General features: G+C 43.7%; 1 protein-coding gene across 2 annotated transcripts in view; it reads right to left on the bottom strand.

Annotated features, from left to right (window-relative positions):
• Positions 1 to 22,213, bottom strand: part of ARAP2 (ArfGAP with RhoGAP domain, ankyrin repeat and PH domain 2) — a 270,205-nt gene that overhangs the window by 105,763 nt on the left and 142,229 nt on the right. For both annotated transcript variants that reach the window (XM_075544450.1, XM_075544452.1), the window contains exons 12-15: positions 19,055 to 19,140; positions 18,241 to 18,423; positions 14,266 to 14,440; positions 13,700 to 13,834 (exon numbers count right to left, since the gene is read on the bottom strand). In XM_075544450.1, the coding sequence (XP_075400565.1) occupies positions 13,700 to 13,834; positions 14,266 to 14,440; positions 18,241 to 18,423; positions 19,055 to 19,140 (579 nt within the window). The remainder of the gene's footprint in view (positions 1 to 13,699; positions 13,835 to 14,265; positions 14,441 to 18,240; positions 18,424 to 19,054; positions 19,141 to 22,213) is intronic.

Raw genomic sequence — 22,213 nt, 5'->3', positions numbered from 1 at the left:
ACATCTTCTGGCTGTGCTTACATTAGCGCACATCCCCAAAGGTCCCATGATACGCACTACTTGTATTTCACAGTCCCCTCAACCCCAGCATACGTACCTGGTAAAACATTCGTACACACCCAAAACAAAAACGAAAGTACTAGCTGCTCCATAGGAGGCAAGTTTTGCACCGCTCCTCCAGCTCCCTAAACTTGGCTTCTAGTTTTTTCAAACACACATCCAACTTGTAGTACCAGCAAGTTGATCTGATCCAGATACAGCTAGGGCCCAGCATACCTCTGGATTAAGTTCATTATGCTTATACTAATTTTATGGCAGGATCCTTCGTTTTTTTTTTTTTACAATACTTCAAGTAGGCTAGTTACTCCTACTATCTAGATCTCATCAACACCCTCATCATTTGGTCACCAGTTGGCCCGTCAGGTAAGTGGCTGTCTTGGGAGAGGAGCGTTGCCAGAGCTCACTGACTTCCTCCTCAGTGGGCTCCACTGTTTCCTCAGCAGCCTCCGTGGCTGTACCACCTGGACTCTGTTTCTTCACTTTGGCTCTGCAGATGCCCTCAGCCACTGCCTCCATGCATCAGACCAGCAATGTTCTGGTCCACTCTAGGGACTCTTCCAAGCAGTTCAAAGTCATTGACTCACGGACTCTTAGCACAACCCTCTGAGTCAAATTCCACCCATTCCGTACACCCTCTTCTGCAAGCAAAGAGCAGTTCCCCAGGCCACACTCCCAGCAACAGAGGGGAGGGGAACTGTGCAAGCGAGTTCCAGAAACTATACTTTTCATCACTGCACAAACTGCCTCTGTGATTATCTTATGTTTGAAGTGCAGGAAGAAGCTTCGTGGAAAATGTCCATTATCTTTCAATCTCATTTTTTTATGAATTTCCTGAAACAATTTCATATATGTCTATTTAAAAATGTATTAGGATAAATACGAGGTCATCATTTTAATACATATGTGCCCAATAACTATGATAGGGTGAAATTACTTTTAAAGCATGATTTCTATGCTCTACAACAGGCGTCCTCAAACTACGGCCAGCGGGCCACATGCGGCCCACCAAGGACATTTCTCGGCCCACCAGATGTTTTTGTCCCATTTGTTTGTTTTTTACTTCAAAATAAGATATATGCAGTCTGAATAGAAATTTGTTCATTCTTTTTTTCCCCCAACCTATAGTATAGTCTGGCCCTCCAACGCGTCTGAGGAACAGTAAATTGAGCCCTGCTTAAAAAGTCTGAGGACCCCTGCTCTACAAGGTACATAACTAAGTGACGTAATTCAGAGTCCATTGATAATCGGAGTACTCAGTTGGATACCATTATCTTCAAATAAATCATTCTTAAACTGCACAAACTAGGCAGTTATATGACAAAATATCTTTACAATGCTAATCCACAATGCTAATCCATAAAATAAGGTAAATATAGAAGAAATACCATTTTCAGTAAACTATGTCATCTCTCACTCTCCCCCCTCCATCCACACACACACAATTTTTGGGTTGTTTCTTTTTTTGACAAACACTGTGTCAACAAATCCAGGTAATAATACCAATGGGTGGGGGGTGGGTTGATATGGTTGACAGGGAACAAGCAGAAAACGAAACCAGGATGCTATTATTCAACTCTGTACTTAGGTTTAACAAGGACTATCAATCTTCCTTTTCATGAGCATTAAATTGAAAAGGGAAAAAGAAAACTGCCGATCAGTCTTCATAACCAGGGGCTAGAAACACTTCAAACCCTGCAAACCTGAACTGACAACTTGAAGCCTCTGGACCTCTCTGAAGGACTGCGTGCATTTTATTCTCGGGCTTCTTCATTTTTAATCAGTTGGCTCGGTGGCCATCCTGTCAAGAGCTGATGGAGCAGTCCGTCCAGGAGCTTACCGTCAGAGGCAGGGGTGACAACCACACTTTAATCTCTAAATGTTTCCAAATGATTTTTTGGGGGGGTCAGGGTAAATCTTACGTTCAATAGCAGTAACATTACTGCAGAACTTTGGGAGGTCGGGGAGGTCTTAAGGGGTTAGGGGGGAGAGAAGCAAATCCTAAACTACCGCATGTTTCTTGCCAGTTCGATAGTTTTCTTCATCGTTGTAAAGTAGGCTCTTTCTGAAACTAGAGAATGTCCTGTCCCCATGTCCATACCTGTTTATACGAAGATCATAAGGAAATGCCCAGATCCCACAGGAAATGTTCCCATGGGCTTGTCCTTTGCAAGGTGATAACTGGATTAGAGAACTAACTAGTCACTCATTCAACAGCCGTTTATAAACTGGATTTTGCACCAAAGATTTGATAAATCTAAATAAGGCATAAAATGTTGGCACTTCATCATACTCACACTCCACTGGGAGGGTTTAAAAACAATCAGGACCGGTCACCTGGTGCCCTTTAAGTGTGGAGTGATGACAGGATCAAGCAGCAGCCTCACGATCAAAGACTCAGCAGTGAGAGCACCGTGTCGGTGGGGCCTGCCTGCCTACGTGGCAACAGAATTGAACTTGAAGAGGTGAGAAGGAGGCAGACTGGTGAAGGGCCTTCTTTAGAGAGCAGACAGAAAAAAAGCATGACAGGAGAGAGGGGGAAGATGGCCGACAGGGACACCCGCATACTCTGAGAGCTCCTCCAAACAAAGCGGGACTGGCGACCAGGTAGCTGAATAGTAAGAGTCTGGTGAGTGAAATATCCCCCTGGGACAGCACCCCAGTCCTACCCCACGTATTTGTCCGGAGCAGGGGTCTAGGTGAAAGAAGACCGGACTAGTGGGACATCTCTGGCCACTAAGCTGCCGTGAGCTCACTGGCGACCGGCTTAGGCTCCATCCCCAAACCGGACGCCAGCCCAGAGCCACTTGCCTGCCCTGCCTAGACAGGCGCAGCAGGTCACGCTCCCCTACTCCAGCGGCCCACTCCCCACTCCCCACTCGCGGATCCCCACTGGGAGAGAAGCTTTCCTCTCCCGCAGTTCCCCTCTCCCCGCAGGGCAGCGATCTGCCCTCGGGCCCACGTCCCTCCCTCCATTCATCCAAGCTCAGGGGAGCAGACCCGCGGGTTGTCTGGCGACCCCCACGGGGGACCATCCACCCGCACCGCTGCCGCGGACCTCTCCACCTGCCCTCCGTGCGCCGGCCTCCCACCCCCGCCCGCCCCCGCCAGCCCCTGGCAGCCTAGCGCCAGCTCCACTCCTGGCGGGGACCCTGCGCTGAGCACTTCCCGCCAACAGGAGCCATAGCTCAACCCGCGCCTGTCCTGGACCCTGAGCTTCCGAAGAGCGCCGTGCCCCGCGCTGTTGAGTCTGCCCACCAAGGGCCCCCCCCTGCGCAAGGCACAAGAGTAGGTGCCCTCCCCAGGGTGCTGAGGGGACCCCGGCAGCCGCGACTCTGAGCCTGAGCAGAAGAAGGGCGCCATTGCCCCCTGCGGTTTCGCGCCAAGCCTCCTTTGCCGGCGCCATTACCCCCCGCGGTTTCGCGCCAAAAGGGCAGAGAGCGAACACCATTGTTCCCTGCAGTGTCCCGCAGCTGCCTGTGCAGCTATCCAAGGGGCCTCCCCGCGCCCGCTCACAGCCCGGGCAGATCAAACACTCCACCTGCAGGGGAGCCTGGGTCTCGACTTTGCAGTCCCTGAGGAGCCCTCAGTGAGCTCCAGCCAGCTCTCACCACCTGGGGCCCTGTTGGGTCCCCAGTGCCAGCCCTAAGCCTGCCGCAGCCCGCCCCAGCCACCCCAGGAGACGGCACAGTGGCCTGAGCCTCCACACAATAAGGTTACTCCTGTCTCCCAGAAGCATGGGGCCTATTAAAGGATCAAGGAAAAATCAACAGACCACATCACTCCCAACAAAAAAATCAGAAAAACGAGGCACTTTAACAGACCTAACATCACTCATAGAAGAAACAGATATAGATCAGCCACAAAAGGAAATCTTCAGAACTCTGCTTGCAGTAATACAGGAGCTAAGAGAAGCAAACCAAAATAAGGATGCAACGATAGAAGGGATGAAATGCACAATAGAGGGGATGAAGTCCACAATAGAGGGGATGAATACTATCCACCAAAAGGAACTGCAGAAACTAACAGAGGAGGTAGCAGAGGCCACACAAAAGGTCACAGAAGCTATATCTAGGCTTGAGGAGGCTGAGAACCGTATCAGTGAACTCGAGGACGCTCAAACCAAACGAAGCAAGCGAGAAAAACAATCAGATAGGAAAATTAAAGAAACAGAAGACAGCCTGAGATCAATGACAGATGCTATGAAGAGGAATAATATTCGAATAATCGGTCTACCGGAACACAACATAACACACAAATCGACCGCCAAGATAGCAAAGGAATTCCTGGAAGAAAATTTCCCCAACCTAACAAAGGAGAATCCGACTCTCATACAGGAAGCAGAGAGGACGCCGGCTAAGCTAAACACCAAGAAGAACACGCCAAGGCATATAATTGTAAAATTATCCAACTTAGAGGAAAAAGAGAAAATTCTACGAGCATCAAGAGAAAGGAAGACAGTCACATACAAAGGAGCGCAGGTAAGGGTATGCTCAGACTTATCAGCTGAAACCATGAAGAGGAGGAGAGAATGGAGCAGCATCTTCCAAATTCTGAAAGATAAAAATGCCTCCCCCAGAATCCTATACCCTGCCAAGTTATCCATTAAGATAGAGGGTAAGATAAGGGTCTTCCAGGACAAGGAAGAACTCAAAAAATATACTGCAAGTCACCCGACCCTGCAGAACATACTGGCTGACTCACTATGGCCAGAAGATCAAGCTCCAACTAGAACCTCCAGGAGACCACCATATAGCCCATCTCCATCTAGAAGCCAACATGCCAGCAACACGTACCAGGACAACACGGTCTCAGATGGAAAAGAGGACAGGATAGAAACCCTCCACTCAAACGCAGTACACTGATATGAAGGAAGATAGGCAAAGACCCAAAACACAAAACAGAATATGGCAACCATGAAGCCAGAGATTGTAATAATCACTTTGAATACAAATGGGCTCAATTCATATGTTAAAAGAAAGAGGCTGGAGGATTGGATTAGAAAACATAACCCATCAATCTGCTGCCTGCAAGAGACACACCTTAAGCAAGCAGACAAGCATATGCTGAGAATAAAGGGCTGGAAGAAAGTTTACCAAGCAAATGGTAACTCCAGGAAGGCAGGAGTGGCTATCTTAATCTCCGACAAAATGGATCTCAAGATCCAAAACATAAAAAGAGACAAAGAGGGACATTACATAATGCTCAAAGGCTCAGTAAACCAGGAAGCAATAAGCATACTGAATATTTACGCACCTAATAATGGTGCGGCAAATTTCGTCAAACAAACTATTAAAAAAATGACAGAAGAAATCATGGAAACAACAATAATAGTGGGGGACTTCAACACTCCACTATCAGAGAAAGACAGGTCACAGGGAAAGAAGCTCAGCAAAGAGGCCAGAGAGCTAAACAATGTAATTAGGCAACAGGGCCTGATAGACATCTATAGAGCCTTTCATCCAAAAGCAAAAGGTTTCACATTCTTCTCCAATCCACACGGATCTTTCTCAAGAATAGATCACATGCTGGGGCACAAGGCCAGCCTGAGTAAATTCAAACACATAGATATTATCCAGACGTCTTTCACAGACCACCATGCCATAAAGCTGGAGATTAATAGGAGGGCACCCAGAAAAGCAAGGGTCACCAATTGGAGAATAAACAACGATCTCCTGCGACATGAATGGGTTAAGGTCCAGATCAGAGAGGATATCAGGAAATTTCTAGAAACTAATGAGAACGAGCATACAACATATCAAAACTTATGGGACACTGCAAAGGCAGTTATCAGAGGTAGCTTGATATCACTGAATGCATACATGAAAAAAGAAGAAAGGCGTATGACAGATATGTTAACACAAAACCTCCAACAACTAGAACAGAGTCAACAGAACTACCCCTCCAATAGCAAGAGAAAAGAAATAATAAAAATCAGGGCGGAGTTAAACCAGTGGGAAGACAAAAGAACAATGCAAAGGATTAACGCAACTAGAAGCTGGTTTTATGAACGAATTAATAAAATTGACACTCCCCTGGCAAAGCTTACCAAAGATAGAAAGGAACAATCATCAATAGCCACGATGAGGGATGAATCGGGGGCAATAACAACAGACCCCAATGAGATAAAAAGGATAATCACAAAGTACTATGAAGGTTTGTATTCTAATGAACTCAGAAACCTGGAAGACATGGATAAATATTTAGAAAAACAATCTATCCCTAGATTATCTGAGACAGAGATCAAGAACCTCAACAAACCCATAGCGAAGGAAGAAATAGAGAGTGTCATCAAAAACCTACCAAGGAAAAAGGCCCCAGGGCCAGATGGCTACACAGCAGAATTTTACCAAACATTCAGGGAAGAGCTGACACCGATCCTCCACAAAGTATTCCAGAACATAGAAAAGAACGGCAAGCTCCCAAACTCATTTTACGAAGCCAGCATTACTTTGATACCCAAACAGGGAAAAGACCCCACAAGTGTAGAGAATTATAGACCAATATCTCTAATGAACATAGATGCAAAAATCCTTAACAAATATTGGCCAATAGAATACAAAGGAACATCAAACATATCATTCACCACGACCAAGTAGGATTCATCCCAGCGATGCAGGGATGGTTTAACACCCGAAAATCCATCAATATCATACACCCCATCGAGAAGAAAAAGGATAAAAACCATATGATAATATCCATAGATGCAGAAAAAGCATTTGACAACATCCAGCATCCATTCCTAATCAAAACACTCATGAAGATAGGATTGGAAGGTAAGTTCCTCAAGCTCATACAAGCTATCTATGAAAGACCCACAGCCAACATCATAGTCAATGGAGAAAAGACAAGAACAATACCACTGAAAAAGGGTACAAGACAAGGATGCCCCCTGTCCCCTCTTCTATTCAATATCGTTTTGGAGGTTCTGGCTAACAACATAAGACAGCGGAAGGACATCAAAGGGATCCAGTTGGGAGAGGAGGAGGTGAAACTATCGTTATTTGCAGATGACATGATCCTATACATTGAAGACCCCCAAAACTCCACAGTTGGAATACTTACAGCAATAGAGGAATACGGAAGGGTAGCAGGATACAAGATCAATAAACAGAAGTCGGTAGGGTTTCTATACACATCGGACAGGGCCATGGAAGAGGCGATTAAGAGGGAAGTACCCTTCACAGTAGCCAAGAACAAACTGAAATACCTAGGAATATACTTAACAAAAAATACTAAAGACCTATATAAGCATAATTATAAAACCCTATTACAGGAAACCAAAAGTGACCTTCACAAATGGATGAAGCTCCCCTGCTCATGGTTAGGTAGGCTGAACATAGTAAAGATGACAGTTCTTCCTAAAGCACTCTACAAGTTCAATGCTATACCAATCCAATTACCATCAACCTTCTTCAAAGAATTGGAAAAACTGACCACCAACTTCATATGGAGAGGGAAGAAACCCAGAATTAGCAGAGAACTCCTCAAGAAGAAGGACACAATTGGAGGACTCGCCCTGCCTGATTTTAATGCCTACTACACAGCTACAGTGGTCAAAACAGCATGGTACTGGCACAATGATAGACACTCAGACCAGTGGAAAAGAATAGAAAGCCCAGGAGTAAAATCATCAGCATATAGACAACTGATCTTCGACAAGGGTCCCAAAAACGTCAAGTGGGAAGCAGATGCCCTCTTTAATAAGTGGTGCTGGAAACAATGGATATCCACATGTAGAAAGTTGAAACAAGACGTCTACCTCACCCCATGCACAAGAATACACTCAAGGTGGATCACAGATCTAGAAGTCAAACCCCAAACCATCAGGACCATTAAGGAAGGAATCAGGACTAATCTCAGAGCACTGGCCCAGGGAGCACATAGGCTCACTGCAACAGGGAAGGGGACACACACAGGTGATCTGGAAATCGACAAATGGGATCTAATAAGAATAAAACACCTGTGCACCTCGAAAGACTTTGCCAAGAGGGTGACAAGGCAACCCACAGACTGGGAGAAGATTTTTAGTAATGACACGTCAGACAAAGGGCTCATTACTAAAATCTACAACACCATCATGACCTGCAAAAAGAGGAAAACAGTTAACCCCCTAAGGAAGTGGGCAAAAGAAATGAGAAGAACTTTCACTAGAGAGGAGATCAATATGGCCAATAAATATATGAGAAAGTGCTCGAAGTCCCTTGCCATAAGAGAAATGCAAATCAAAACAACCATGAGATACCACCTAACACCCCTGAGGCTAGCCCAGATCAGTAAATCAGAGAGCAACAAGTGTTGGAGGGGCTGTGGTGAAATAGGAACCCTCCTCCACTGCTGGTGGTCGTGCAGATTTGTACAGACACTGTGGAAAGCAATCTGGCGATACCTAAAGAAAATGGAAATTGATCTACCTTACGACCCAGCCATCCCTCTACTGGGCATATACCCGGTTGAAGCAGCAAATAAAACACGACCAGTCATATGCGCTCCAATGTTTATTGCGGCACAATTCACAATAGCAAAGACTTGGAAACAGCCTAAGTTTCCATCGATAGACGAGTGGATTAGCAAACTTTGGCACATACACACAATGGAGTATTATGCAGCACTGAAAAGCACCGATGAGCACATGAAACACGTTATTTCATGGGAAGAGCTGGAAGGAATTATGCTAAGCGAGGTAAGCCAGTCCCAAAGGGACAGGTACAACATGAGTCCCCTGAGGTAAGTACAATCAGCATGACAGAAATGGGGCATTAATCCACCCAAGGGGAGGGTATTGTTTATATCTCCACAGGGAAAGTGGGACCAGACTTCAACCCAGTGTCGCAAGGTGTGAATGCATTATCCCGGCGTGGAGGACGGAACCGGTGGAGAGGTCTGGGAGGCAGGCCCCAGCACCATAAATTAAGTGGATTCCTGCCCCTCCCCCGAAAAGAACTTGTTCCAAAGGACGACATTGACCCTGCAGCTATGGGAGATGGACATATTTGATCAGAGCACACGGGAGCAGATGAAGGGGCAGGAGGAGAGAGTGGAGCACAGCCTGGCCCACCAGGCCGTGATGATGATGTTCCTGAGTAGAGCAGCCAGTCCACAGAGAGAACAACATGGCTGGCCCTACTATGAGACATGATGCCCCTCAGTGACTAAGGGCGATACAGGGACAGCACCGGAGACACAGTGTGGGAATTGCACCTGACCTGATCCCACCACACCGAGGCAATGCACTGGGGGAGTGCAGCGGAACAGCAAGGGAATGGAGTGGCAAGGTCCCCAGGGAATGCTGAAAGTGGACTTTGGGGCCAGGGCGTGGTGCCCCAACAGACTGGACTGGAAAACGCTCCTAAGGGCCAGAAAGATCCCTGAACTAACTACAAGCTTTTCTCTTGTGAACTGTTTTGTTCTGTTCTTTTTCAGTGGTTTGTTTTGGTTGTTTTGTTGTCTGGTTATATACTGTTGCTTTGTGTTCCTCTGTCTAGTTTTCGTGCATGTTAGTGACTCCACAGGTCTGTCTGAATAGGACAGGCTGGATGAACTATCTGGATGAAAAACAACGGGACCGACAGTTCCGGGGGGACTTGGGGTGGGGGGTAGGGGGGGGTAAGGAAGTGGTGTTAACAAACCCAGGGACAAGGGAAAAACATGGGACCCCAAAGGGTAGAGAAGGGGGAGTGGCAGGCCTGGTGGGAAATGATCAAGGGTAAGGTTGCTTAGAGAAGAGGTATACTCTAGCCCAGGTGGCAATGAAGCATGGTAGTAGGGCAGGAGGAAGGTCAAGGGAGATGGAGGAAAGAGCTAGGAGTCAAAGGGCATTCATGGAGGTCTAGACAAAGACATGTACATGCAAATATATATAGGAGGTTGGGGAAATAGATCTTTGTGTCTATATTTATAGGCCAAGTATTAAGGTGGCGGAAGGACCTTGGGCCTCTACTCAAACACTCCCTCTATGCATGAATACCTTCTTTTATTAAATTGGAACTCTATGATGCTCACTCTCCCGACACAACAGCTGGAGCCAAAATGGGTGAACAAGTAAATGTGGTGAAGAAAGCGGATGGTGCCCGGCTATCAAAAGAGATAGTGACTGGGGTCTTAAAGGCTTGAAGATAAACAAGCGGCCATCTAGCTCAGAAGCAACAAAGTCCACATGGAAGAACACGTCAGCCTGTGTGATCGAGTGGTCCCAAAGGGATCAGTTACCAGGCATCAAAGAACAAAAAATCATATCATTGACTGCACACCTCCATGATAGGATCGCTGAAGACAAATGGGTGCATAAGCAAATGTGGTGAAGAAAGCTGATGGTGCCCGGCTATCAAAAGAGATAGTGTCTGGGGTCTTAAAGGCTTGAAGGTGAACAAGCGGCCATCTCGCTCAGAAACAAATAAGCCCACATGGAAGAAGCACACCGGCCAGTGCGATCACGAGGTGCCCAAGGGGCCAGATATAAGGCATCATGCAAAAAAAAAAAAAAAGATATAAGTGTGTGTATGTATGTGTATCTATGTGTATATGTATATATGTATGTGTATATATATATTATATTAAATGAAGGGGGAAGTGCAGAGTGGAGACCCAAGGCCCAAGTGTCAGCCAATGGAGATCCCCTCATAGAGGGGCTTAGGAGAGGAGATGGGTTAATTAGGGTGTGAGGTAGTATCGATGAAGAACACAGCTTTCCCCCAGATCCTGGATGCTTCCTCCCCCCAACTACCATGATCCGAATTCTACCTTGCAGGGCTGGATAGGACAGAGGCTGTACACTGGTACATATGAGGGTTGGAGATACAGGGAATCCAGGGTGGATGATACCTCCAGGACCAAGGGCGTGAGGGACGATGCTGGGAGAGTGGAGGGTGAGTGGGTTGGAAAGGGGGAACCGATTACAAGGAGCCACATGTGACCTCTTCCCTGGGAGAGGGACAGCAGAGAAGGGGGGAAGGGAGACCCCGAATAGGGCAAGATATGACAAAATAACGAGGTATAAATTACCAAGGGCATATGAGGGAAGGGGGAAAAGGGAGGGAGGGGGGGAAAAAAAGGAGGACCTGATGCAAGGGGCTTAGGTGAAGAGCAAATGCCTTGAGAGTGTTTGGGACAGGGAGTGTATGGGTGTGCTTTGTACAATTGATGTATGTATATGTATGGATTGTGGTAAGAGTTGTTGGAGTCCCTAATAAAATGTAAAAGAAGAAAAAAAAATAAAATAAAAGCAACAACAAAAAAAAAAAAAGCATGACAATTCAGGAGAGGCAGGAAAGAATATGCCATGTTCCCAGAATACAGAGAAACCAGTGTCGCCAGACACAAGAGGGGAGAGAGAGATACATGATATGAGATGATATCGGGGAGGAAGGGAAAGGTCTTTTAGACCAAAATGAGGAGTAGGGTTATATTCTTGGACAGGAAGCGTCACTGAATATCTTCACGCAATGGATCTACGTACTTTTAAAGAGCACGAAAAAGACTTTGGAGAGAAGAGTTTGGAAGAGAGCGAAGGCAGATGCACACTGGGAGCATAAGCAGGAACGGATGGCGACTGAGACCAACGTGTTCTCAGGGAAGACGGAGAGCAGCCAACTGACTCAAGGTCATTTTCCGTTTAGAACTAAAGAACCTGCTTGTAAATTGGATGGAAGAAATAACGAGAGTCAAAATATACCTTGCCAGGCAGTTCTTTTCAAATGCAGTCTTTTCTGTTGTGCCGCAGAGCCAAACCACAAAGGCTCAATTTCTTATTTCTTGAAAGACAATGTTCCCAAAGGAGAGCAGATTTCTAATTAAATTACCTATACATAGAATGCACTAGTTTCCATCTCTGTGAAAATTCATTTTCACAGAAACATCCATATTTGATGTTTAAATTGTAAAATGAAAGGTTTAGTTATAATAGCTTAATAAGTCAACTTAGACCTCAAGTGATTAAGAAGAAACATTTTATTTCAAGAACCTATAAAGACAAACTAGAAAGTTGATAAAAATTATAAACCTAGTTAAAAAGGGAAAAATAAGCTTAATTTTAAATTAGAGGATGCTTTTCAATTCTTCAAAAACATTATATTTAAAATCCTCTGTTTTACCTTTATTTCTCCTTCATAGAAGTAAAATTGAGGTCCTGGACAGTACAAATAGCTTGTGCATTTGGCTCCTACCCGGAAAACTGGAGGTTCCAGTCTGCCAAGAGGTGCCTCGGAAGAAAGGCCAGGTGATCTATCTCTGAAAAAAACCATTCCTTCACACTGTAGGAAGCACTGTTCTATTCTGTGCTACAGGACTGCAATGGATCAAAATCAACTCACTGGCACACAGCAACATACTACCTGGGGAATTAAAGCCGGACTCAGTCGGACTCTCAATGACCATGGCTTATAATAGTAGAAAAATCTTATTTCCTGGGATGTATTTCTCAAATTATTGAGAAGAGGTCTAAAAAGGACATGAGGTGTGTGTGTCACTCATTTTTATACTCCTGATGCCCAATACATGCGTTTCACATGGGGTGCATGAATAAATCAATGGATAAATATCCACCCACCATGTCTCTGTTCAAATAATGCCAACAGACAGAATTTTTAAAAACAAATGTCCATTTTCAAAAGCCATCCTTCCCTTTTTTAAAAAACACATCTCCTTTTAATCAGAACAAATCGAATTATGTGATCTCATCTAGAATGCTGATAAAATATGTGCTGAAACTTGTCAGTTCATTTTACACGGTCAGCTTTGTGTATAATGTCTCTTACAGGTGGGCTGCCTGCCTCTAAAGAAAAGAGCTGGTCTTCACACTCTGTGGAATGAACTATGTTACAATGAGGTGCTGGGGTGCAGAACACTGAACGTATCATGGCCTCCTGGAAGAACAAATCTGTCTTGGAAGAAGTACAACCTGAATGCCCCTTCGGCACAGGAATGGGACGACTTTTTCTCAGTTACTTTGGACATGCTCTTGGGAGAGACAAGCCACTGGAAAAGGATATCACGTTTTGTAAACTAGAGGGTCCAAGAAAACGAGACAGATCCCAAGGGAGAGGGATTGATCACAGGAGCTACAGCACTGGGTTCACAGAGGGGGTGTGTCCTTCTGTTGTGCAGAGACTGGCCCTCTGATGAAACCACTCCATGGCCCCTAACAACATGGAAGAGCTTTCCACACGTGGAACATAATGGCCTCGCCCCTAGGTGGTGCTGCTGTTAGACATCCCTGAGGCGATTCTGACTTACACTGACTCCTGAGTGACAGAGAATGTCCTCCTAGGGTATGCTGGGCTTTATTTTTATATTAACTGATAGCTCATCTTTCCTTCACAGAGCTGATGAGTGGGTTCAACAGCTGCCAGTTAGTTCACTTAGCAATCACGTGCTCCAGCATCCTGCTGATGCGTCCGTTGGCCCCAGGGTGGGGGGGCATGAGTACTTCTGCTGAGGGCTCATTCAGCATTCCAACCCTGGGTCAATCCCAGCTGCATCACATGGAATAAGAGCTGCACCCGAAAGCACTTATAAATCCTTTAGAACTATTCCTCTATTGCAAGATCAAATCTAACATCTTAGGGGAAAACAATCAAAATTTTAAATTGTTTTGATAATACAATAAAGTTTTTCCAGTAACAAAATCTAGGATGAAAAAATATACCTTCAAGCAGTTTTTTCTCTGAGGAGAGTTTAGAAGCCGCAGCGGGAGCTTGATAAAGAAAGTCACAGAGAAAGGTGGACTGGCAGCTCTCTTGACTTAATCCACCCTCAGAAGGAATATCATGCTGTGGGAAATCTGGAAAAATTAAAAATAATACCTGTGAAATCTAAAATAATTTTTCTTCTGCAATTAAATATGAAGTCTAAGTTAGAAGATGAACTTCATGGAGTACAGCACAAATTTAGTACACAGAACTATTTATTTGACTTCACACAAAAAACAGCATAGTCAAGCTAATTAACATAAACACTGAATGTCATGTTGGTGGAAAAGATTATGTGAGATTAACTCTTTTAATCTTCCATTCTTAAGACTGGAGAAATAAAATTTACTGGCTGAACATTCTATAAATGAAGTAAAAAATAATTACTCTCAAAAATCTTTAATCTTTTAGATCATGATGGCTTTCTCCCTTGTTTCCTTCTTGATAAATACACGCAGATTCGAGGCGGTGTGCTTTCAGGAACCCACCAGCTGAGAGCACATGAACAGGGTGAGCGGCTCACCTGAGAATTTGTTGTGGTAGAGAAATTCCATTTGCAGACTCTGCCCAGCCTTCTTGGCCAGCAGGTATGGGGTGCTGTGCACGGGATCGCCGGTGGCACACATGACATCAGCTCCACTGAACAGCAGAGCCATCGTTTCCAGAACATCAGCTTTCACCACCGCAGCACAGAGAGCCTGGAGGTAAATGAATAAGCACTATATCAGAGAGGATTTAATTCTAGAAGCTAAACAGAGAAAGCCTGCTAATTCACTTCTGAGATAGCGCTTGTATTCCTTTTTATTTCCTAACCGAGTTACGGATACTTGTGACCTGAATCGGCTAACGGGCATGATTGCTGCTACTACGACCTGCTTCCGGCGGCCTTCCATAGCAGCCCGTGTCCTCTCAGGCTCCAGTCAGTGCTTCTGTTCCAGGGAAGTGCCACACCTTTCAGTCAACCCTATTTAGTTGTGAAGAGGGTTTTACACTCATAAAGTATGGCAACGGCTGATGTTTAAAAATTTAAAACATTTCAAATGAAATAAAGTATCTAGCAATATTTCATGATATGAATCCTAATACGTGTGTGAGCATGTTCTTAAGAGTTTGTGTGGATTTATGCGTGTATATTTGTCTCCTAAGCAGGGTCTGTAGAATGTTCAAATTATTGTCCTACTTTAGGACTTTGAAAAATGAGTAAAACACTAATTCAAGCTCCTTCTGGCCCCCCTCCAACCCCCAGAAGATGCCAGAGCATGAGTGTGCAGAGAGAAAGAGCCAGAAAGAGATACTTTTCAAGATTTAACTATGGAATGATATGAAATATGTATTAACTCTCACGTTACAGCAAATTTAAAAAAAGCACAGATCCAGGAATAGGTTTTGGGCTCGCACTAAATCCTAGCTCCAACTTAAGAAAAATCAGTTCTAACATCATGGCCCTACTCCCAGCATCCTCAAACTATGGCCCGCGGGCCATAAGTGGCCTGCCGAGGACATTTATCCGGCCCGCTGGGTGTTTTGACCCCATTTTGTTTTTTACTTCAAAATAAGATATGTGCAATGTGCATAGGAATTTGCTCATAGTTTTTATTTAAACTATAGTCCGGCCCTCCAACGGGTCTGAGAGACAGTGAGCTGGCCCCTGTTTAAAAAGTTTGAGGAGCCCTGTGCCTACTCCATACTCACCTCCACGGAATGATCCCTGCCGATAAGGGTGCTATAGCAAAGCATGGTGAAGAAAGTAGACGGTGCCCAGCTACCAATCAAAACAGTGTCTGGGTATCTTAGAGGCTTGTATTCAAACAAGCAGCCATCTAAGCGAGGAGTCATTTAAGTCCACACAGAAGAAGCACACCAGCTTGTGTGATCCAAAGATGCCAATTACAAAGTTTGAATACGGTGAAGAGCAATGAATCTGAGCTAAAATTATGACACCCAATTTGTAGAAGGCTAAGGAGGATGGTGGGAGCCCCAGACCCCTCTGCGGAGCATCTAGTCCGAATGAACCAGAGGCAGATCTGTCTTAGCCACAGGCAAAACAGGCAGAGACATTACAATCTTGATGATGCTGGATCAAACTCCAGACTTGCTGACTTGACCTCCCTATAGACGCAACCTGAATTTGTTCTGGGTGCAAGGAGCTCTTACTTATTCTGGGACAGAAATTTCTTCCCTGGCTTTTGGGATGTCGATGGGGGACTTTTCTTCCTTAAATCTTATTTGTAGTCTTGTCTTTATACTACTATGATTTTGTCCTTATCACCTTAATCCGATTCTGTTTTTCGTGGTTTTCTGCTGGGTGTCACGCTGTGAAGCACAGGGGGGTGGATGCACAGGATAATAACTGACACAAGGGGAGGCAGGGAATACAGGGGTGGGGTCGGGGGAGGCAGGAAGGGAAATAATGAAGTGGGGAAGGAGGGGCATCAAAATGGACTGTGATTTCACAACTCATTTTAAATGTGATATAACCCGGGGGGCGGGGGTCTCTGAAATAGACGTGTAATGACTGTACAAGTCTCCTTGATATGACTGAATGACTGCCCCATTGATTTGTATCATATGTAAATTATGTGCCAACAAATCCTGGGGGGAGGAGACGATACTTCTGGTATGTGCCATCCTTGTACAAACCCCCGAAATGGCTGAAATCTGAGGTTTAGTAAGCAGTCCTCATATGTAGTCGCCTTCTCTTTGATCTCACTTTACGTGTGATCCCGGCCTTATTTTACTGCCCTCTCATTTGCTTCCAAATCCTCATGATTTGGTCACTTAGGTACCACCTGACGCTCAGGTTCAACACATCTTCATCCTGCCATGACGCACCTGGACACATCACCAGGGATTCTGCTCTCTGTAATACAGCTGCTCAGTATCTGCCCCCACGTACACCTCAGAGTGAATAGTCTCCAAGATCAGGCATATTCCCTCACAATTCTTGGTCAAACCAACTAATCTGCACTGGGGTGCAACTGATCTCTAGAATGCCCTTTAAATCAGAACAAAAAAACTACAGCCCTATATTTAACTGCACTCATTCACCAGCTGATCTTAGGCAGGGTTTACTCCTCCTTGGGTTTTATATGTCCTCCTCTTCAAAGGAATATGTTAGATAAAATGGTAGGAAATATTTTTCCATGCTAACACTCTCTGATCTCCAATTTAAGGGCAGGCCTTTTCTTTTATTCACCCCCCTGACACTCTACTCTTTCCCTTAAAAACACAGTGCACTTGATCTTGCATGTTTCTCGGCTTGTCTAGTGCTGACGGAGTCCTAAAGGAGCAGTAGTTACACACTCAGCGGCTCATTAAATGTTGTTGGCTCCATTCCATCAGCCGCTCGATGGGAGGGGGTGTGGGAGTCGACTTAAAGATTACAGCCCTGAACACCACATAGTCCAGTTCTACTCTGTTCGCTTGGGTCACATTCCTACAAATCCATATATGTACTATTTATTGGTGCTTCGTATACGTAATTAGGTTAATCTTGATCTATATATGTGGGCTATAATTGAGTAGTTATGCTAATAATATAATGAGTACACAAGAAAAACCCACCCAAAACAAAATTCAGTAACTAAACAGCAACCTACATTTAATCATCCAATCCCTCCCAGCCACAGCCGAATCCCTCTGTGTTTCGCTACCTTAGGTAATCATCCTGAACCCTGCATTAATTGTGCGCTATCTATACTTTAAAATTGGGTAGTGACCTCCTTTTACTGATACTAAAGAAGTATTAGGAAGGAAGATTTAAAAAAAGAACTGAACAGAAATGAAAATCAATTTTACATATTTTGCAATTCTAGAGATGCATTAAAATTATCTTTATTTCTTTTTGGAAATGATCTGCATAATGCTACTACCCAGCAATGTTTATTAACAAGCACTGACATTTGAAAAAATCTAGGGTACTGATAAACACGTCAATATACATTTAAGCATAAGCCCTGCAACTCTGTGGAGTATATGCTTTATATGTATCTATACATAGAAGACTCTCCTACAGATGAGACTGAAGGTCAACATACAAAAAGTGTGTGTGTGGGGGGGGCATGTTATCAACTTCTATAGAACATAAAGACTAAATGGGTAGCAGGAAAGAGGCACAGTTCAGGCATGTCTCCAACCAAGGAAAATTTTGGCGCTTTAGATCAGCACCACCAAGCAAATTCTCAGTTGGTAACAAAGTATTAACCAAGGAAATGCTGTCAAGTCTGATGGCACCACGTCAGTGAATTATCTGGCACTTAGAGAAAATTGTTAATGTTTTAAGAATAAAATGTTAGCTGGAAATTTCCCATAGAGAGGAAGAAACAATCTTCCTATTCTGGGCACTTCAGTGAAAGAACAGAAAAACTGCCATTGCAATAAATTAAAATCGTGAAAAGTTTTCCTTATTAATAAGAACCTTGGTACCTATTTTTAAAAATAAATGAGTAAGTAAATAAAACATTGCAATTCAGGTTTGTTGGTGCACTGCATTAAATACCTTATTTAATTCTTCTTTGGTAAGAGATGCCAAGAGGGTTTTTCTGAATCTTCCTTCTTTATATTTTTGAGTGATAAAATTTTTTCTCCTTTCGACTGTGGAGTCCATGGGTAATTCTTCATCCTTGTGCAGATTACCAGCCCAAAAGTCATTTGCTCTTTTGTTTCCAATGACAATAAAAAGCTGAATTATTAAAAAAAAAACAGTAATCATGATCGTGTGTCAGTTCCTAACATGCCCTGGAATTTGCTGAAAACATCTCACAACACACTTTATAAATCAAAACTGAACAGTATGAAACACAGGTAAGCCCATGAAAAGACCAACCCTTTCAGGAAGATGATGTACAAAAGCTGATACTACTTCTATTACGATTCGCAAATCATGTGAATTTCAGCAAAACAGTTCATAGGTTTTGAAGCTCACAGTGAGAAACACCCATTTAAAGTGGCTGAGAAGGTGGGCTGATGTTGCCTACAGAGGCAAGTAACACTTGTAGAAATGAGACAAAAGCTAGCCATGATCACAATAAAAGCCACAGCGGAGCCAAGAAAGAAAATAACAAAGTTTTCCAAATAACCAAGTCTTCATTAACTTCTTTTATATTTTATCGATGTTGCCATAGAGAGAAAGGAAGAAAATTCTAACTTAAAAACAATAATAATGAAGTAGTCATTACAGGGTAAGCTCCACTAACTTTTACTTTTTAAAATAATTGTGTGTCAGTTCACATTAAAAGAGCTACTCCTCCTCTAAGGAAAGTCGTCTTCTTTCCCCGTGTCTGCCGGTCATCTCACACGTGAACCAGGCTCACCTCAATGAGTTCATTGCTCCAAATACTGGCATCCATTTTCAGACTTCTCACTTTAGAATCATTGGGGCCTAAAGATCTATGTTGTCCTGGAGTTAAAAAACAAACAAACAAAAAACAGAAAACAATTACATTTCTCTCTTAATTTATATGTAAATTTATTTTACTTTCCAAAGAATTTCTCAGCACGTGTATGTTTATGTGCCCATGAACATATATATTTTAATTTAAAATGCATCACTCTCTGCTTTCTGAAATGCCCACAAGTGTAGTAGTAATAATAAAATGATAACTGATGACAATGATGGTAACATATCAAACATCTTAGGTCAGTGAAAAACAGATGACCTTCAACAAGTTAGAAGGACAAGGTGGCTGCACCAAGGGGCTGAAATGTAACCACCGTGAGAAGAGTGCCACACTGGGCAGAGTTTCATTCTGCTGCGCACAGGGCCCCTTTGTGGGGGACTCCACTAGAGAGGACCTCACAATAACAAGGCAATTTCAAAAGCATACGCCAATTAAAGAAGACTTGGGCGATTTATTTTTTCTCAGTACCGTCCATTGGCCATGCATTTGGCATGTACTAGTGCTCCTGTTTCACATTCAACAGGAATCATTTGACTAATCTTTGTGTTTGCAACTGGTTCTGCCTAGAGAGACAACTGTGCCTCATGCAATACCAGGCAATGATCTGCCATACAATTTTGTAACAATGCAAGCGGCACTCTGACCATTAAAATGGCTTATCCTAAGCTGGGCTGTCAAATGTAGATTCCCAATATCTAGATACCAGTGAGGGGGAAAATGTCGATGTAATTTTTAAATCACAGTATAAACACAAAATACAGTTTAAAATGGATGGAATAACTAACATAAAAGCCAAACTTTGTAGCACTATCATAATGCTGTCTGAAGACAAATAGAAAATATTACAACAGAAAAAAGCATATGTATTTCTTATCGGTCTCATTTGGTTATCAAAGAGAAATTGCTTTATGGTCTGTGAAAGATCATTACTTCTTCTGTATTAGGTAAGAGGTCCCTTTCTTCCTCTTTGTGGTGGACACTACTGAGCACATAGCCCAACAATCTCCGGTCAGTTTGCATTTGAAGCACCACATAAACAGGCAGACATGGAAGAACTGAGTGTGACTGTTGGGGGACCCTCAGCAAGAAGTGATGCGACTCCCAGAGTTAAGACAAAAGAACAGAACGGAGAAGATCGCAAGGGGACACCCTGGATGCGGGTGACTTTGGGGGAGGGAGGGAAGAGAGAGGAGCTGATATCAAGGGCTCAAATACAGAGCAAATGTTTAGAAAATGATGGCAACATATGTTGCTTGATACAATTGATGTATGGATTGTTGTAAGAGCTGTAAGAGCTCCCAATAATATGATCTTTAAACAAATACTACTAATAATGACGAGGATTGATTTGGAGATACTGAGAAGTCAAAATTGACAAGCTGTGGTAGACTTTAAGAAAAGGAAGTAGCTCAAGGGGTTTTCCAGGACACGGGCTCAAATAGAAAAGAAACCCTGGTAAAGCAATAATTAAGCGTTTGGCTTTAAAAGACAAGGTTGACTGTGTGAACCCACCCAAAGATCCTGCAGGAGAATGACCTGGCAGTCTGCTATCATAAACTATTAAGGTAGTGTTAAGGTAGCCAATGGATTTTGGGCCTCTTTAAGTCTTCCTCAACACAAAACACTTAGTTCTAATAACCTGGCATGGCGTGATGCTCACCTTCCCAATACTATTGCTGAAGACAAAATGGGAACATCAGCAAATGTGGGAAAGAAAGCTGATGGTGCCCGGCTATTAAATAATAGATCTGGGGTCTTAAAGGCTTGAAGTTAAACAAGCAGCCATCTAGCAGAGAAGTAACAAAGCCCACATGGAAGAAGCACAACAGCCTGTGCGATCACAAGGTGTCGACGGGGTCAGGTATCAAAAGGTCAAAAACAATTATATGGATGTGAAGAGGGGTCAGAGACCCAAAGCCCATGTGTAGACAATTGGACACCCCCTCACAGAAGAGTCTCACAGAAGGGACGATTCAGCCAAGGTGCAGTACAGCACTGATGAAACACTTCCTCTTTAATGCTTCCTTCCCCCCACTATTATGACCCCAGTTCTACCTCACAAATCTTGCTATTTTCATTGGCACAGATGAGAGCTTTGACACAGAGAATCCAAGACAGATAATACCCTTATAAACAGTAATGGGAGTATCAATACCAGAAGAGGGAGAGTGAGAAAGGACAATCTGATAGCAATGATGGATGGATAACATTGTCCCCCACCCATGGGGAATGAATAACAGAAATATGGCTGAAGGAATACAGTGGATGGTGTATGATATGAAAATATATACATATAATTTATTAAGGGTTCATGAGGGTGGGAGGGCTGGGAAGGGAAGGAAAAATAGGAGCTGATACCAAGGGCTCAAACAAAGATAATGTTTTGAAAATGAAGATGGTGACATATGTACAAGTTTGCTTGATATACTTGATTTATAGATTGTTATAATATCTGTAAGAGCCTCCAATAAAATGATTTTAAAAAATAATTTTACAGCTAGAAAATCCTGTGAGGCAGTTCGAATGTGTCACACGGGGTCACCATAACTTAAAAATCTGATTGGCTGTGCCTAACAACAGCCCTGATTGGCTGTGTCTAACAACAGCCCTGATTGGCTGTGCCTAACAACAGCTGCCAACTGCTAGTCAGCACTTCTAACTCACCCACAATGGCAACAGTTCAAACTCACCAATCCCTCCTGAGGTGAAAGATGAGGCTTTGGCCCATAAAGATTTACAGCCTCTGAAGCACACAGGGGCAGTTCAATTCTGTTCTATGGGATTGCTATGAGTCAGAACTAACTTGATGGCAGTGAGAGTGAGCAAGATTTACAACCTTGGAAACCTTATGTAAGGCCCCTCTGAATTGGAACCAACTTGATGACGGTGGGTTTCACAATGCAAATAAAGGACAGAGAAGATTGCTTGTGACCAAGTCTGGGAATTGAGAATACATGAGCAGGAGCGGTTACAGGTAAAAGGATGGGCAGAAAGCAGGGTGCATATGCACATTACTGTTACGGTTTCACTGCAAAATTCAAGCAGAAATTCTAGTCGGGAGCATTAGTTCTC

The sequence above is a fragment of the Tenrec ecaudatus genome, chromosome 3 (genome assembly GCF_050624435.1).
Source record: "Tenrec ecaudatus isolate mTenEca1 chromosome 3, mTenEca1.hap1, whole genome shotgun sequence".
Classification (NCBI taxonomy): domain Eukaryota; kingdom Metazoa; phylum Chordata; class Mammalia; order Afrosoricida; family Tenrecidae; genus Tenrec; species Tenrec ecaudatus.
Note: the sequence above shows the minus strand (reverse complement) of the source record. Positions and strands in the feature narration are given on the sequence as shown.